Source organism: Triturus cristatus, chromosome 1_2 (assembly GCF_964204655.1).
Source record: "Triturus cristatus chromosome 1_2, aTriCri1.1, whole genome shotgun sequence".
Classification (NCBI taxonomy): Eukaryota; Metazoa; Chordata; class Amphibia; order Caudata; family Salamandridae; genus Triturus; species Triturus cristatus.
This window is the reverse complement of record NC_140580.1, coordinates 703,466,730-703,483,764: the sequence shown is the minus strand read 5'-3', so window position 1 is coordinate 703,483,764 and position 17,035 is coordinate 703,466,730. Positions and strand designations below refer to the sequence as shown.

At 47.1% G+C, this 17,035-nt stretch overlaps 1 protein-coding gene across 4 annotated transcripts in view; it reads left to right on the top strand.

Moving 5' to 3' along the window:
- The window catches only part of DLG5 (discs large MAGUK scaffold protein 5), a 1,132,805-nt gene that overhangs the window by 757,971 nt on the left and 357,799 nt on the right, over nt 1–17,035 (top strand). For all 4 annotated transcript variants that reach the window (XM_085608570.1, XM_085608569.1, XM_085608568.1 and 1 more), the window contains 2 exons: nt 7,514–7,647; nt 14,228–14,392. In XM_085608570.1, coding sequence (XP_085464696.1) covers nt 7,514–7,647; nt 14,228–14,392 — 299 coding nt within the window. The remainder of the gene's footprint in view (nt 1–7,513; nt 7,648–14,227; nt 14,393–17,035) is intronic.

Genomic DNA, 17,035 nt, shown 5'->3' with positions numbered 1-17,035 from the left:
TGCAGTGCACCTGCAAAGTAGGCAGTATCTTGCTTTTTAGGGGTTCCTCTCCTGAAGACTTTCATGGAGTGGTTATAATAGAAAATGCAACCTAGAGTTTATTAGTACCATCCTTGGATCGGAACTTTGTCCTTACTCAACTCGGCTGAGACACATTTGACCTTTAAACACAGTTACATTTCACCACCTTACACTGAGGCGTTCCTTTTTTGGTGCAGTTGCATCACTACGTAGAACTAGCAAGCTCCAATCTGTGTGGAGGAGCCTTTCTTCCAAGCCATATGGACAGGGTGGTTCTACTAACCTACTCCCACTTTCGATAGGCAGTTATGTCATCATTTTACATCAATCAGGCAATTAATGGCCAACATTTTTTGCAATCCATCAAATGCCAAAAAGTCATTGCAAAATCTAGATTTTAAAAGGTGACATGTGCTACTCTCGTAAAACAAAGACAGTCTTGAAAATAAGTTATTTTGTGCTTTTTAAACAGCTCAATAGGTCAGTCCGTTCTCAAACGCTGGCATTGTACAATGTACTTGGCTATGCCTATTCAGAAAATACATAGACATTCCTTGTGCTAATTCTACCAGTAAAGCTTAAATGGATCAGCTGTGTGTTGCTGGGGGACATTCCATTTGCAAACAATTGCTAAGCTGTAGCATTGACTGTTGTCAACCTGCTTACAGCATAATATAGGATTGATATTCAAGCCTGAAAAGAAGCATGGGTGGGTCTTACTATGTTGGAGACATTAATATGAAAGAGTCTATTAGATATAGATTCCTTACCTTAGAATTACCCTCAAGCGTCAGACTAGATCCAGAGAATTTTTCTTCAGCAGTACCTCTGCGCGTCGGGAGGTGGCGTTGGCCGACTCCGCGTTCGTCGTTAGCGTCGTGATCTCCGAAATGACGTCGCGGTATCTACTTAGACGCCGCCCCTGCGTGCTTATGTCAGTTCTTTCTTTTTCCACACAGGTCCGGAGAGAGAGCGGTACCCTTAGTCATTTTCTGACTAGTGTTTTTTTACTTCTTGTCGACATCATGGTAAAGGTGCACGCAAGGAGGTCACATCGGCGGACCGGCTACAAGCCTTGTGACTCTTGTCACAAGCTGATGTCAGTCACGGATCCGCACCTCATGTACCTTTGGTGCCTGGAGCACGTCCACGACCCTAAGTCACGCTCCGACTGTCGGTCCATGAACTCGAAGTCTTTGCAGGAGCAGTCCCGAAAGATTCGCCTTCTCCCCGTCTGTCAGCCGACGCAACGCGGGTCGCAGAAGGTGGTTGTCCTTCGGCTCCACCCATGGAACTTACTGGGACGGCTCCGAGCTTTCCTCCCTTCCGGAGAGCCAGAGCATCCCCAGCCCAGCTTTGTGCCTTTTACGAGGCCCTCCACTCCATCTTTGGGCAGCCCAACTATGCCAGTGTGCCTTCGATGCCGGCGGCTCCGGCCCTGACGCCACAGGGATCTAGGCCTGGATCCGGATCGGCGCCTGTTGACCTCACGACACCTCCGCCGCCTGCAACTTCGGTTGGGTCCCCGGCCTTCCCCGACGACGGTTGGGTACACGGCCTTCCCCGACCGGTTGGGCACACGGCCTTCCCCGATCCCGGCCTCCCCCTTGAGCTGAACACTTAGCTGGACCGGCGTTGACCGGTACTGTTGTACCACTGTTCTATTTTGGCGTTCCTTTTTGCCCTGAGTGGCTGCCAGGGGAGGATGAGAAGGACTGAGAGGGGTCTGTGGACCCTCTGGCAGACCAGCTAGAAGAGCTGGACTGGCGAGAGGAATTGGGTGATTCCAGTGGTCTGAATACCTCCCCACACATTGGTATGCTTTCTCCCCCTACCGTGGCCACGGAGGAGGGAGCCTCTTACGCAGTGGTGTTGCATACGGCGGCTGAGGTCTTGGGCCTCGAGCTTCCTATTGTGGCAGTCAGGACTAACCTCCTGACTGAGGAGCTTCAACCGGCAGCGGCCTCCTCGGAGCCCCTGCTGCCGTTCAATGAGGCCCTCAACAACATCCTTCTGGGCACTTGGTCCAAGCCCAGCATAGGGGCTCCTGTGAATAGGATGATTGCCCGACACCAACGCCCGGCCGACCCCATTTTCCTCTCCCAACACCCTACCCCTGAGAGCTTGGTGGTCCAAGCCTCAACCTCTAAGGGCGCGTTCCCTACTGCTCCCCCAGATAAGGAATCCAAGAAGCTGGATCATCTTCGGAAGAAGATGTTTTTTTCCGCCAGCTTATGACTGCGGTCAGTGAACATCGCATGTCTCTTGGGCAGCTACAACCACTCGGTGTAGGACATGGTTGCCCAAGTACTGCCACAGTGCCTGGAGAAGGTCTGGGCCGTGCTCACCCTTGCGGTTGCTGAGGGTAGAGACGCAGCAAAGTTAACCATTTGATGTGGGCTGGATACTGCCGACTCGCTTGGTAGATCGATTTCTACGTCCGTAGCCTTGAGACGCTACGCCTGGCTGAGGTCCACTGGCTTTCCCGGGGATGTCCAATTGACCCTTTTGAACATGCCTTTTGATGGCTGTCGCCTGTTTGGCGACAAGGCGGACAATGTGCTCGAGCCCTTCAAGGACTCTAGGGCTACGGCCAGATCCATGGACCTCACTGCCACCTCTCGTCCCGTTCAGTCCGCTTTTCGCCCCATTTGTGGCTATGTAAGGGGTGCCCCGCTACATTCCACCCAGGGCCTCAGACTGGCGCAAGCTACTCAACCTCTGAGCGGCTAAGGACATGGGACCCAGCGCCGTGGGTCTGGGGGCCAGCGAGCAGGCCAGTCCACCAGTGCCCCTCTATATCGGCCTCCAAGCCTTCCTAGTTCGACCTTTCAGGGATGCCAGTGGGTGGCAGAATTCGACATTATTTCCCCAACTGGCACAACATCACGTCGGACAGATGGGTTTTACAGCTAGTCCGAAGGGGCTACTCCCTCCATGCCACCAACACTCCATCGCATGTCGGAGGATTACTTGGCCCTTCTCTGTCAGGAAGTTGTGGCTCTCTAGCCAAGGGAGCTATCGAGCGAGTTCCTGTGCCAGAAGTCGGTTGTGGTTGGTATTCCCACTACTTCCTGGTGCCCAAGAAGGACAAAGGCCTGCATTCTTTCTTGGATCTCATGGACGTCAACTGCTTCCTCCAGGAGAAGTTCAAAATGTTGACATTGGCTCAGGTCTTTTCGACCCTGGAGACTGGATGGGTGCATTGGACTTGCCGGATGCTTATTTTCACATCCCCATCCTGCCGGCCCACAGGCGTTACCTACGGTTCACGTTAGGCCTCGAGCATTTTCAGTTTACTGGGCTCCGCTTTGGCTTTACCTGGCCCCTCGGGAGTTTACGAAAGTGATGGCGATGGTCGCAGCTCATCTGAGCTGATCAGGGGTTTCAGTCTTCCCCGATCTTGAGGACTGGCTGTTGAAGGCGAGTGCGCCCCAGGCCGTCACTTCCTACCTCCAGACTACGGCGTACCTCCTGCACTTGCTGGGGTTCACTATCAACGTGCCTAAGTCACACCTGATTCCCTCTAGGAAACTCCTTTTAATTGGAGCACTTCTAGATACAGCGCAGTTTCAGGCCTATCCTCCCGAGCCACGAGTCTGGGATATTCGGGCTATGATACCTTTGTTTCAGCCTCTATCCTGGGTTTTGGTGAGGATGACTCTGAGAGGCGGATATCAGAGGCCTCTGTTCTCCGGCGGAGTCCAGGCTCTACATCAACCTGCTGGAGCTATGGGCGATCCGTCTTGCACTGAAAGCATTCCTTCGTTCTGTCAAAGGAAGATTAGTTCAGGTGTTCACGGACAACACCACCACCATGTGGTACTGCAAAAAACAGGGTGGGGTGGGATCTTGGACACTACGTCAAGAGACTCTCTTGTTCCGCGTGGCTGGAACATCAGAGCATGTCCCTGGTGTTCAACACCTGTCAGGTTCCCTGAACGTCAGGGCAGACAAACTCAGCCACCGGTGCATGATGGATCACGAATGGTGTTTTCACTCTGATGTGGTGCAAGGTTTCTTTTAAAAGTGGGGACAGCCTTGGTTAGATCTGTTCACCACTGACGAGAATGGGCAATGTCAGCAGTTCTGCGCGTTGGAATTTCCAAGGCGACACTCGCTCGGCGACGCTTTTTGTCGTGAGTGGAATTGTGGTCTTCTATACGCCTTTCCACCTATACAACTTCTGCCTTGAGTTCTGAAGAAGATCAAGCGTGACCGGGCCCAAGTCATTCTTGTGGCTCCAGATTGGACACGAAGAGTTTGGTATCCCTAGCTCTTGAACATGGCCATCGATCCTCCAATCCAACTGCCTCTTAGAGAGTATCTTCTGTCACAGCAACAGGGGACGGTCCTCCACCCGAACCTGGCCAGCCTCCACCTCCTTGCGTGGAGATTGAGCGGCAACAGTTAACAGCTTTTGACCTTCCTCCTGAAGTCTGTAATGTCATCTTGGCAGCCAGGCATCCCTCCACTAAGATGGTATACGCCTGTTGATGGAACAAATTTGTAGCATGGTGCACAGAAAAGGCTGTGGATCCCCTTTCTGCCCCTCTTTCAGAGGTTCTCTTCATTCTTTCTTTGGCCCATCAGGGCTCTGCTCTGGGCACCCTTAAAGGCCATCTTTCGGCCATTTCGGCCTTTTTTCGCCTTTCTGATCAGCCTTCTCTATTCAAGTCCCCTATTGTAAATAGATTTTTTAAGGGCATTACTCACCTCTTTCCTCCTATTCCTTTCGTAATGCCCCAGGGTGACTTGAATCTGGTCTTAACTTACCTCATATGTGCTCCTTTCGAGCCACTACATAATTGTCTTCTCAGACTCTTGACCTTAAAGACTGCTTTTCTGGTTGCCATCACCTCTACTCGCAGGGTGAGTGAGCTTCAGGCTCTTTCTTCTAAACTTCCTTTCCTTGCTGTTTATCCAGACAAGGTTGGCATTCACCCTAGACCTTCTTTTCTTCCCAAAGTGGTCACCTCTTTCCACATAGGACCATCACTTTGCCCACCTTCTTCCTGCCCCCGCAGCATTCTAAAGAGGAGGAGAGGCTTCACCGTCTGGATCCAAAACATGCGCTATCATTTTGTCTGAATAGCACAAAACAATTACAGGTGGATGATCAACTCTTTGTTGGCTATGTGGGCGTCAAGAAAGGTCGGGCCGTGCAAAAACAAACCATCTCTCGATGGTTCGTTCTTTGCATTAAAATCTGTTATTCCTTGGCTAAAAAGGAGCCTCCAATAGGCTTGCGCGCCCATTCCACCATGGCGACGGCAGCCACTACTGCTTTGGGACGTGGAGTTCCCCTCAGTGACATCTTCCAGGCAGCCACGTGGGCACTGCACACGTTCACTAAACATTACTGCCTGGATAGTCAAGTCCAGAGTGACCCATCCTCCCCGTTCTACAAACTGACTTCTAGAGTAAGGGACTCCCTTTCAGGGCCCTAGTTTTGTGCACCAGTGGTCAATGTCTTGCATGGCTCAGTGCTTCTGGCGTGGAATGTCGTGTAAAGAACTGACGTCAGCGCGCAGAGGCGGCGTCTAAATAGATACCGCAACGTCATAACGGTGATCACGACGCCAACAACAAATGCGAAGTCGACCGACGCCACATACGTAGGGGTACTGCTGAAGAAAAATTCTCCTGATCCAGTCTGATGCCTGGGGCTAATTCTAAGGTAAGGATTTAACTGTGGTATGTCTGTTACCGATCTAGTGTTACTGAAGGTAAGTAACTTGTTCTTTACTGCCTCTTCTGTTACTTTTCCACAAGTCGTATACCTCACACATAAAATAAAATTTGGGTTTCAAAGAAAAAGAGTTTGATTCTTGTAGCACAACTCTGTTGGGAACCTTATCATATAAAACTGCAACACTACAAACTGCAAACAAAGTGTTACATGTTTATAACCTTTTCCATTCCATCAGTACGGATTGAAGCCAGTGCAGATTGACAGAAGGATGTGCAAACTCTGGTGCTCTGGTTCAAGCTGATTGGTAAACTAAGCCACTCACTCCATTCTTGGAGGTGATCATTAAGTGGTTTATCTTTCTAGGGGGATGCCCATCTCTCGTTTTTTCTGTGTGGCTGGGGAAATCTATTTGTCATTTCACCTGACTGAAACATCTTTACTAACTTAGAAAAGCTCAATGTGGTATGTGACTCATTATTATCAGCTGCTCACTAAAGTTGACAACCGCAGAATGGCAGAAAAGGTATTTGATTCTGCACCCTGTAGCCCTCCGTAGATCTCTAAAACTATCACATTGGGGATCATGGCTTCCAAATTTAATTATTTAATATCACAAAAGCTCAATACATTTCAGAGAACTTTTGGGTGGGCCCTAATGTGTATGTTCAAAGTGTGAGGAAGTGGACCATTTGCACAAGTTTACTGTTTAGTGTAAGCTTAACGATTTTCTGAACTCAACAGCGAAATATCCCCTTGGACAATTGGTTGGTTTTCCTGAAACTAATACCGATACTGTATTTTAGATGTATAGATTAAATTCATTTATAGCTTGTAATTGTTCTTGGTTTTTTGAGGAGTCAGTATTCCCCACTCCAAAGTGTTATTGACAAAAATGAAATTTACTTTCATCACAAAAATCAAAACATCTGGATTTAAATGCACATGACTTCTTAGAAGTTTAAGCTATTACTAAGTGCCCAAAATGGATAATTTTTACATCTTTTATTTCGGTCGTGATACCCACTGAGTCTGATTAAGCGTTGCACTCACGGTTTTGTTTGTCAGGCTGCAAGAGTGCCCAGAGATTCCTGTTTTTCTGTGCCCAAATATTTTAATCCAGTCAGCGGTGCGAGAGTGTGTGTCACATAACCCCATTGTAGGGGGTTCTTCCTGGACCACCTCCCATTGTTGATTCGAACATGTAAAAGAATATACAAATGTCCGGCCCTTGTCAGCTAGTTAATAATGTGTTTGTAGTTGGCTGCATTTCTCTGAGCCTCTAGTTGTCACCTTAAGTTATTGAAAAAGCTTAGTCTTGCTGACCTAAACCAGTGAAATAAGAACAAGTTAATAAAGAAAGGTAATGGCACCTCATTTAATGGTTGATTCACATCTAAGACATAAGCGCCCAATATCATGAGAAATAACCTGGCTGACAAGTTTGGCGACCTTCCTCTGAAGGTTACTCCTAAAAGAGATAAACACATTTGCAGGAGTACGGAATAACTATATAGGCTTCCAAATGATTTACTTTTTTCAGTGTGGCAAGAGTTTGATTGATCTAGAACTATGTCCTTGAACATATGTGATTAACTACTAGGAAAGCCCTTGAGGTTGCCTGATGAGGCTTTCTTTTCTATTATTTGGCCTATGCCAGTTCAAGATGATGCGAAGTTTCATGACCCAATTGTTGTGCTAAAATATCATTATAGTTTCAGCTTCAATATTAGTATGACACTGTCTTTTGTTTCAATTTTATTTTAGAAATATTGAACTATTACATTTGTCTATTTGCAGTTCAATGGAATAAACCTGAGAAATGCAACAGAGCAACAGGCCAGGTTGATCATCGGGCAGCAGTGTGACACAATAACTATTCTAGCTCAGTACAACCCACTTATGTGTCAGTCCATCAGTCACTCAAGGTCCAGGTAAGAATGTGTTATTCTTTGTTTAAGCTGTGATAAAACGACCTTAAACGTCCTGAACGGTGGTTTAATAATGTAATTGCGACACCAACATGCTCCACATTTAGGTTGTCCAGAGCCGAAAATAGTACTCATTCTGATGAAAATTGTGTGGCAGTTTGCTGTACTGTAAATCTTTTCAATAAAGATAGCAGGCATGAGTGTGTTTATCATACTGGCCCATTGTGCTTGTTACGAGAAAAAAGATTGTTTGATGCCTGATGAAGGAAGAAAGAACTTAAGGCTGGGAATATCTTGCACATTTGAAAGCCCTGAAAAGTACACAAGCAGCTAGACACTAGCAATAGTGGTACCACCGTTTTTCATCTGTAAACAATATGATCTCATGGAGCTCTGAAAAGTATTGGTTGATTTAAGCTTGACTTGTGTTCATCTCACATGGCATTGAATCTGTGACATCTTGCAGAAGTCTCAATGCCTCTCAAATCTCAGTGTATAGTTTAACGCTTGTGTAATGTCCTGAACTGCATGCAGAGTGATTGAAAGTTCTATAAGCTCTATTACTGTACAATTCAAATAAAAACCCAGGACAGTTGAAATGCTCACAATTGGTTTGATTTTGACATGCCTCTAGACGCAAAATGGCATTTGCTTATAATCAAGGCGGAGACAGTTTGGCCCAAGCATGTCACCATCTGGCTTACCCTGGCAGTAGGGATCGGAAAACGCATTATTGCTAAGGGGTGGGGGGGCAACACTTTCCCCTTCAGTGATAGAATGGGAAAAATATATAGATAGGGGCCAGAGAGCAGAGAAAACGGTGTACAAAAGTAGAGGGTGTATTGAAAAATGGAAGAAGGTGTGGGCGCCATGGAGAGCTTACAGGGGGGCACTGCAGGGCCGGGTGGAAGCCGGAGAGGCTCTAGCCGATTAAAAAAACAAAAACGATACTCCTTTCACGTGGATTCCTCTTTGTTCGCAAGATGGTTTCCGCCCGCCCTATCATTTGGCCTCCTAACCCATGTAAACGGACCTCTAATGTGTATGCTTTGGCAAATGTTATTGGAATGTCTATTGAGCTTTTTTAATAAAAATAAAGAAAAGAATTGCTTTGATTTTGTCAACTGTAGAGGCATATGTTTTTGGCAGCATGCTACCCGAGTTGCAGGTTCTACAAAACTTAATGTCCATTGTTAAGATGTAAATTGCTAGATATGGACAAACTGTGCTGTTCATAAAAAATGTAGCTGTTCTACGAGTTTCAAAGAGTTTTAAGAGTGAGAGTTTTTAAAAATAGTTGACAACTTGTGTGTTTCCTTAAAATTAATCTATATATCTGGTAGAGACGTCTAGCTGCAGAGCCCTTACCTTACATTTATCCTGGGGCATCAGATTGGATCTGAAATTTTTCATGAGCAGTACCCCTGCACGCCGGTAGTTGGCGTTGTTCGGATCGGTGTGGCGACGTCCAAGCCAGAACTGGTGTGCAAGGTGCCTGTATAGGTGCCACCCCATCGCGCTGACTTCAGGTCTTTTCTTTCTGCACCAGTCAGCACATATCCATAGAAAAGCTATCCGTAGTCAGTGCTTTTTTTGTAAAAAAACATAAGTGCCAGGACCCTTGTCAAAGAAGCCACTGCAGCTTGCTCCACCAATTGCCCCTATCACCACAGCCAATGGCAGTACTAACACAACTACTAACCATCACATTCCTTCAAGTGTGACAGCTTAAGCTATTCTAGGCCCCCAAAGTTTTAAGAATGGCTTGGGTGGCAGGTATTAGGCATTTGTTATGTATATTAAACAATCAACAGCTGTTGGTGTACTCATCTGTAAATTAGACAAATAGCGCCACCATGTGGCAGACTGTCTGTCATAAGTGCCGGTGTTGACAATTACGTGCTGGTGCTGAACACCGGAAACCACCGGCTCAAATTAAACACTGCCCCAATTACATTTTTGAGTGACCTTTTTCGAAATTTTGACGCCGACTTTGAGACATCTCCTGGTGTGACAACATGTCCTAGAGGAAGGCTGTTTTAGGCCCGGTGGAGCCTGTCACCAGCAGATGTTGGTGACTGAATCACACCTCGTCTCGCTGTGGACTGCATACGACCAACTCAGTTTCATCGCCGGTGGCCCTTAGGTGCTTCATCTGTTTGAGAGCCACTGGCTTTCCAGGGGATATCCAAGCCTTGCTCATGACATGCCCTTTGATGGGTCTTGTCTCTTTGGAGGCAAGGCGGACTCAGCACAAGAGCGCTTTAAGGACAGCAGAGCTACGGCCAGGCCCTAGGGCCTTTCCATGGTCCCTCGCTAACCCCAGTCTGCTTTTGCATCCTCTAGCGGCCACAGAAGGGGCTTCCAGCCACATCTCTGCCCGCCCAGCCACCATGGCAAACAAGCTTCCTTGCCCCTGCGTGGCTGAGGACGCAGCACCCATATGCCTCCTGGGTCAGGTAGCCAGAGGTTGGGCTAGTCCACTACTCCCCCGGCAGCTTCCATGCCTCTTTAGTTGACCCTGCGAATATCATGGGCACCCAGTGGGAGGCAGGATAAGCCAGCACCTGCACTACTGGAAGACGATAACATCCGACCACTGGGTTCTCCAGATTGCCCGAAAGGGCTACTCTCTTCCCTTTGTGTCTAGCCCTCCATCCTTGCCACCTACTTGCAACAGGCTGACAAAGGATTACTTCTCCATATTCCGTTAGGAAGTGGCGGCTATCTTGGCCAAGGGAGCCACAGAGAGGGTGCTGGCAACAGAAGTAGGCGAAAAGTTGAGATCGAAACGCCGTTGACCCTTTACAACAAAACTCTTCCTATTCTATAAAGTTGCTTGAGGAGTTTTACACTATTTTAAACTTCACCATCACTCTGCGCGTCACGCCTCTTTCACTTATTGTGTGAGCACCTGAATTCTATTGTTGTGGAAATAAATGTTTCACATGAACTGACTTATGTCCCTATGTACATTATTAATTTTTTTGCTCCTTTAAAATAATTAATCTTCAACTCTCTAACCATAAGTGCTCTCATTAGGATCACTTTATTATTGGACCTTTTGGCCACACCTGAACCATTGTTTTTTTACCGCATATTTCACCCCAGGATCACGTATTGGGGTACCCTTGTTTTTCTTAAAACTTGGCAACAGAAGTAGGTCATGGTTACTATTGCAGCTACTTTTTGAGGGCCCAAGAAGGATACAGGCGTTCATCCTATCCTAGATCTGTGCCCTCGCAATTTTTTCCTGAAGGAGGAATTTAAAGTTTGCACGCTCGCTCACGTCTTGTCTGCCCTGGACCTGTGAAATTGGATGGTAGCGTTGGACTTGCAGGACACCGACTTCAACATCCCTTACCTGCCTGCCCATAGACACTACCTGCTTTTCACGGTATGACATGAGCACTTTAAGTTTACCGTGCTCCCCTTTTTGATTACCAGCGTCCCTAGGATGTTCACCAAGGTGATGGTGGTGGTTGCATCTCATCTGCGGAGATCAGGGTGTGCCAGTCTTTACCTATATCAATGACTAGCTGTCGAATACGGGCTTACCCCAGGCAGTTGTCTCCCACCTCCAGAATACGGCAGACCTCTTGCACTCGCTGGGGTTCACTATCAGTCTGCCTAAGTCACACCTGACCCCTTTCATTGGGGCTTTTGTGAACACAGTGTAGTTTCGGGCAGATCCTGGATTTTGGGGAGGCTGACTCTAAAGCTGTTTGGTATCCTGGCAGCAATCATCCTACTTATGACACATGCCCAGCTGGCATATGCAGGATCTGCAGTGGGACCTGAAGTTTCACTGGGCGCAGCATCAGGGCAGTCTCTCTGACATGGTTCAGATCTCGAAGGCCACTGCAAAAGATCTGCATTGGTGGTTAGCAAACCTGGATCGGGTCAGCGGACCCTCTCCCTTTCTGAACCAGATTTGACAGTAGTGACAGATGGATCACTCCTGAGCTGGGGCAACCATCTGGTAGAGGTGCAGATCAGAGGACTCTGGTCTCCAGTGGAACTTTGACTCTGCATCATTCTGTTGGGACTCCAGTCGATTTGGCTGGTATTGACAGCCTTTCTGCCCTCCATCAAGAGAAGGCTAGTGCAATTGTTCATGGACAACACCACAGCCATATGGTACCTCAACAAACTGGGCAGGTTGAGGACATAGACCGTTTGTCAAGAGGCCCTAAATATCTGGACATGGCTTGAATGTCACAGTATTTCCCTGGTGGTTCAACACCTCGTGGGCTCTCTTTAACGCCATGGCATATGAACTCCTTTGCAAATGCAGAGCGGATCACGAATGGCGTCTCCATCTAACGGTGGTGCAAAGTCTCTTTCAGCAGTGGCGAGAGATTTGTTTGCCACCGTCGAGAACTTGCAATGTCAGCACTTCTGCATGCTGGAGTTTCCAAGGTGGGTCACTCTCTGAGATGCTTTTCATCTTTAGTGGAGTTCCTACGTCCTGTAGTCCTTTCCTACCCAGACTTCTCAAGACGATCAGGAATGACTGGGCCCAAGTCATCCTTATGGCTTTCAACTGGGCTCAGAAAGTTTGGTATTCCAAGCCGTTGAGCATGGCCATCAGTCCTCCAATCAGGCTGCCCCTTTAGGATAATTTTCTATCGCAGCAGCAGGGGAGGGTTCTCCCCCACTCCCCAAAGCCGTCAGCGCTCTTACTTCATGCATGGAGATTGAGTGGCAACAGTTGACAGCTTTTGACCTTCCGCTCAAAGTCTGCACTGTAATCTTGTTAGCCCGGTGTCCCTCAACTAAAATGGTGTACGCCGGCCATTGGAATATGTTTGTGGCATGGTGTATAGCCAAACAGGTTGACCTCTTATCTGCATCCTTTTCCAAAGTCCTTCGGTATATCCTTACCCTGGCCCAGCAGGGCTTTGCTTTAGGAACGTTGTAGGGTTTTTTGTTTGCCATTTCCGCCGTCCTGCTGCTGCTAGATCAGCCTTCCTCTTGACCCCCTATAGTAAATAGGTTCCTTAAAGGTTGCAACACCTATTTCCTCCAGTACCCTTCATTATGCCTCAATGGGACCTTATCTTGGCTCTTACCTTCCTAATGCGTGCCCCTTTCTTGCTGCTTCATACCTGCCCTAAGGGGCTTCTCACCATCAAGACTGCCTTTCTGATGGCAATTACATCTGCTCGAAGTGTCGGCAAACTACAGGTATTGTCATCTCAGCCTTCATACATCTCCTTCCCAGGCAAACTTGCCCTTCGGACCCGAGCCTCCTTTCTGAAGGTGGTAACCCCATTCCTTTTAGGGCAATCCATCACCTTGCCTATTTTTATGCTTCCCCCTCATCCCTCGAAGGAAGAGAAGAAGCTCCACCGGCTTTACCCAAAAAAAGCAGTATTGTTCTACCTTGATTTAACAAAACTGGTATGGGTGGACGATCAACTCTTTGTGGGATATGTTAGGTCCAAAAAAAGTAAGTCTGTGGAGAAGCAAACCATCTCTCTATGGATCGTGCTCCACATTAAGATCTTCTACACATTGGCCAAGAAGCAACTTCCAGAGGGTTTGCGTGCTCGTTCCACCAGAGCGAATGCTTCGTTCACTGCATTAGCAGGCGGAGTTCCGGTCCTGGATATCTGCCAGGCAGCAATATGGGCCGCGCTGCACACGTTCACCAAACACTACTGCCTGGACAGTCAGGTCCGTTGGGATGGGCACTTTGCCCATTCGGTCCTTCAGGACTTTACTGGTATAAATCATGTTCGCAGACCCGCCTCAGTGACAGTATTGCTTGGGTACCTTTTCTAATGTAAAGGATCTGTGACTGGATGTCTTTATCAGAAGAACAAGTTACTTACCTTCGGTAACGCCTTATCTGGTAGAGACTATATCTAGCCGCAGATTCCTTACCGACCACCCAGCCTCCCCACTCTACGAGCAGATTTTAGTATTAATGGCTATTCCCCTTTTCAGGGCCCTAGTTCCACTCACCATTGGTCAGTGTTCTTATTGGCTCTGTGCTTCTGGCGTGGAAAGTTGCGAAAAGAAACTCAGTGTGCTGGGGTGGTGCCTATATAGGCACCACTCACGTCACTTCTGGTGCAGACGATGCCAATGACGCCATGCAGAGCCGAACGACGCCCCCACTTGCATGCAGGGGTACTGCTCATTAAAAATGTATGGATTCAGTCTGACGTCATAGATAATTCTAAGGTGAGGAATATACAGCTAGATAGTCTCTACCAGATGAGGCGTTACAGAGGTAAGTAACTTGTTTGTTGAAACAAGAATTAAATTGGATTTATAAGCTCTAATAATGATTTTGCAACTTTACATTCTTTCTCTCCCATATTTTCCCCTTCACTTTTTAATTTCACTAGTTGTATGATTTCTTGTTCACATGTGCATCAACTGCCTAAGAGGAACAGTTGTTCTCGAGTACACTGAATTTCACTATTCCTACTTTAGGTTGTACATTTTCCCTTGACACTTGTTTTACAACCTCTCCTAGTCATCTTTTTCATCTTCACAACTGTCTCACTTTGTATGTTCTTTTCCCTATTTTCCATAACACTTTCCCCTTTTTTTTAATATAAATCAGCTCTCGTCTAGAATCTGTCACCAGCCAATCCACTCCTCAAGGCAGCGGTGCAGCAACCCCTGAAAATCATTCTATCATTGACACAGTTAGTGAGCAAGATGAAGGAACAATGACCCCTCCATCCAAACAAACTACCCCAACCACGAGTCCACGCAGCTCAGTGAGGTAAGCCACTCTTTTACGGCAGGCGGTGTGACATAAGACACTTCCAGAATTCATAAGGCATATTGGAATGTCCCCTTGTGAGCTTTGATTTACTGGTGCTTGACTTCATTTTACAAAATAACCAAATACTTCAAAATGCCCAAGCCATACATTCCCATATTTTGAGATTTCTGAAAGCCATTTTAGTGCAATACTATTCAATTCAGCTTAAAACTATTCTCCCATAGTATGCTTAATGGCCAAAATGTTTGCTGTATGTGAATTGGGGAGGGGTATGGTGAGTGTGTGTTTGTGTCATAAAGAAATGGAATCATTCTGCTTTTGCCTGCCTTTTGCTTTACTGTTCATGGTACAGCTTCACTCCTCAAGTTGTATCTCTTTTTAGCCACTTTAATGATTTTAGCATTGACGCTTATCTTGTGCTGGGATGCCTAAATGCCCATAATGTGATACATTGGGGTCAAATCGAATTTGTTTGTCTGTTTTGTGATTGACCTTGATGTGATTCTAATGCAGAAACCGAAAACTACTAAATAGTTCTTGCTTTCTGAAATTTGATTCCATTTACGGATTCAATTCTTACATGTTTCTTTTGAACATTGATGTTTATTATAAAATGGACCTTAAAGCTTTTGTTGTCATGCCAATAGAATTGTGCCTGCTGAAAGTTCATTCACATAATTTGAATTAAATTAATCTGGTTCAACGTATAAGTGCTGGCATTTCACTTTTTAGAGTAGTATCTAATGTTTCCGATCACCACAACTCCAAGTGCAACAGTTCCATGTGCAGCATTTTTCTTTTCAAAGGCTCCTGCATGCTCCTTCTGTAAGCGTATACCAAGTGACATTTCCATGGAATGTCAGCATGTATTCCCCCGCAAAGTTGCTGTTGGCAGAAGTTTTCTCAAGCAGTATCCTAATTTTTGAGGCACATGTAACAAAACGTGCATAAGCTGTGGTTCACAAATCGGCAATATGTTTTTATTATAGCCCAGTACTAGTTACAATGCATCTCAAAGAACTGTAGCCCATATCACTCTTATTGGCACTTGAAAGTTTTATTCCAAAATAAGTCGTCTGAAATTACCTTGCTTCTTTTACTTGCAACCAGCAAGACTCTGAAGTTGTCCACGACCACGTACTCAACACAGACAATTGTTTGTGACCTTTTGAAGAGTCACTGCCACCAACTTCCTCTTAGATATCCAGGAAACCACTGACTTAGCTGTTCATACCAACCGCATTGATTGTCTCATTATCATTCAGGACAACATCAGTCATATGTTTTTCAGTTACATTGACCACATATTCGGCAACAACGTGTAGGAAAATTCCATTGTTGATAGCATTGTTGACAAAGTGAGCTCATCCTTAGGCCTGTCTCCTTGAGGGTAATATCGTCAAATAATTTCCCATCAAAAGGACTTGCAAATGTTCTCCTCTGTACCTGCTTCTGTGATACAAATTCAAATAAACTTTATTCCATTCATTACTTTAATAAACCATAAAAGCACACATCTTTCAAATATTCCGCCACTATACAATTTATACAGTGAAGTAGATAAAGACTTAATTCCCACTTAGTGAATACTCATCTTAAAATAAAAGGAAGTATGTGTTCGAGGCATATGAGCTGCAGATTACAGACTTTGCATAGATCGCCATCTGGTGTTGGGCCCGGATGTTTGCAGTTTGTTTTTCCTCTTGGAAAGTCTTTGGAAGTCACGAGGTCTGTGACTCCTCCTTTGGTCCGTATTGCGCATGGGCTTCGGCTCCATCCTCAGATTGTTTTTTTCCGCCATCGGGCTCGGATGTAATACTTCGCGCTCCAGTTCCGAACATTTCCAGTTCGACGATCGAAGCGGAATCCTCGCTCTTCGCGGTATTGTTCAGATCCTGATCTCCTCAATCACCTTCTCTTCGACACACCTTCGATTCCAGTCGTCGACGGCGGCCTTCGGGCCTATCCAAGCTCCGGTCCCAGCTGATGGAAAGAACTCCATTCAAGAAGTGCCCTCGATGTAGGTCCAAATTCCCCCACACCGATCTTCATGAGGTGTGCAACCTCTGCCTCTCCCCTGAACACGAGGCTCGAGACTGTCCCGCCTGCAAGTCTTTCAGATCCAAAAAGACTATTCGAGATCGAAGTGCCAGACGAAACATGGCGCACTCCTCGACCTCCGTTCCAGTCGACATCTTCGGGGACGACGTCGAAGCTCCGGGACAGCAGCACACCGAAGAGGACCTCGTCAGTGCTTCCGAAGCCGACGACTCGGATGTGGAGGACATCACCCCGGCGCAGAGGGTCGTGAGTAAAATACCCCCTCCCGCACCAACACCCAAAAAGGCTTCGGTCACGCCTTCGCCTCCGGGCCTAGGCAAGACCAAAGACACTGCTTCGAACACCCCACCTTCGGGCCCGGTGAAGAAGCCTAATAAGCCTTCCGGCGGCTCGGGCTCGAGCCAGCCTGCCAGCGGTGCCGATAAACACACTTCGGCACCGAAGAAGAGATAGGCCTCTACCTCGACACCGAGCTCCGCACCAAAGCCCTCGGTGTCGAAACCCAGCCTCTCGGTACCGACCAAACATCATAAGGCCCTCGGCACCGACACTCCCGCGCCGAAGCCTGCCTCGGCGCCG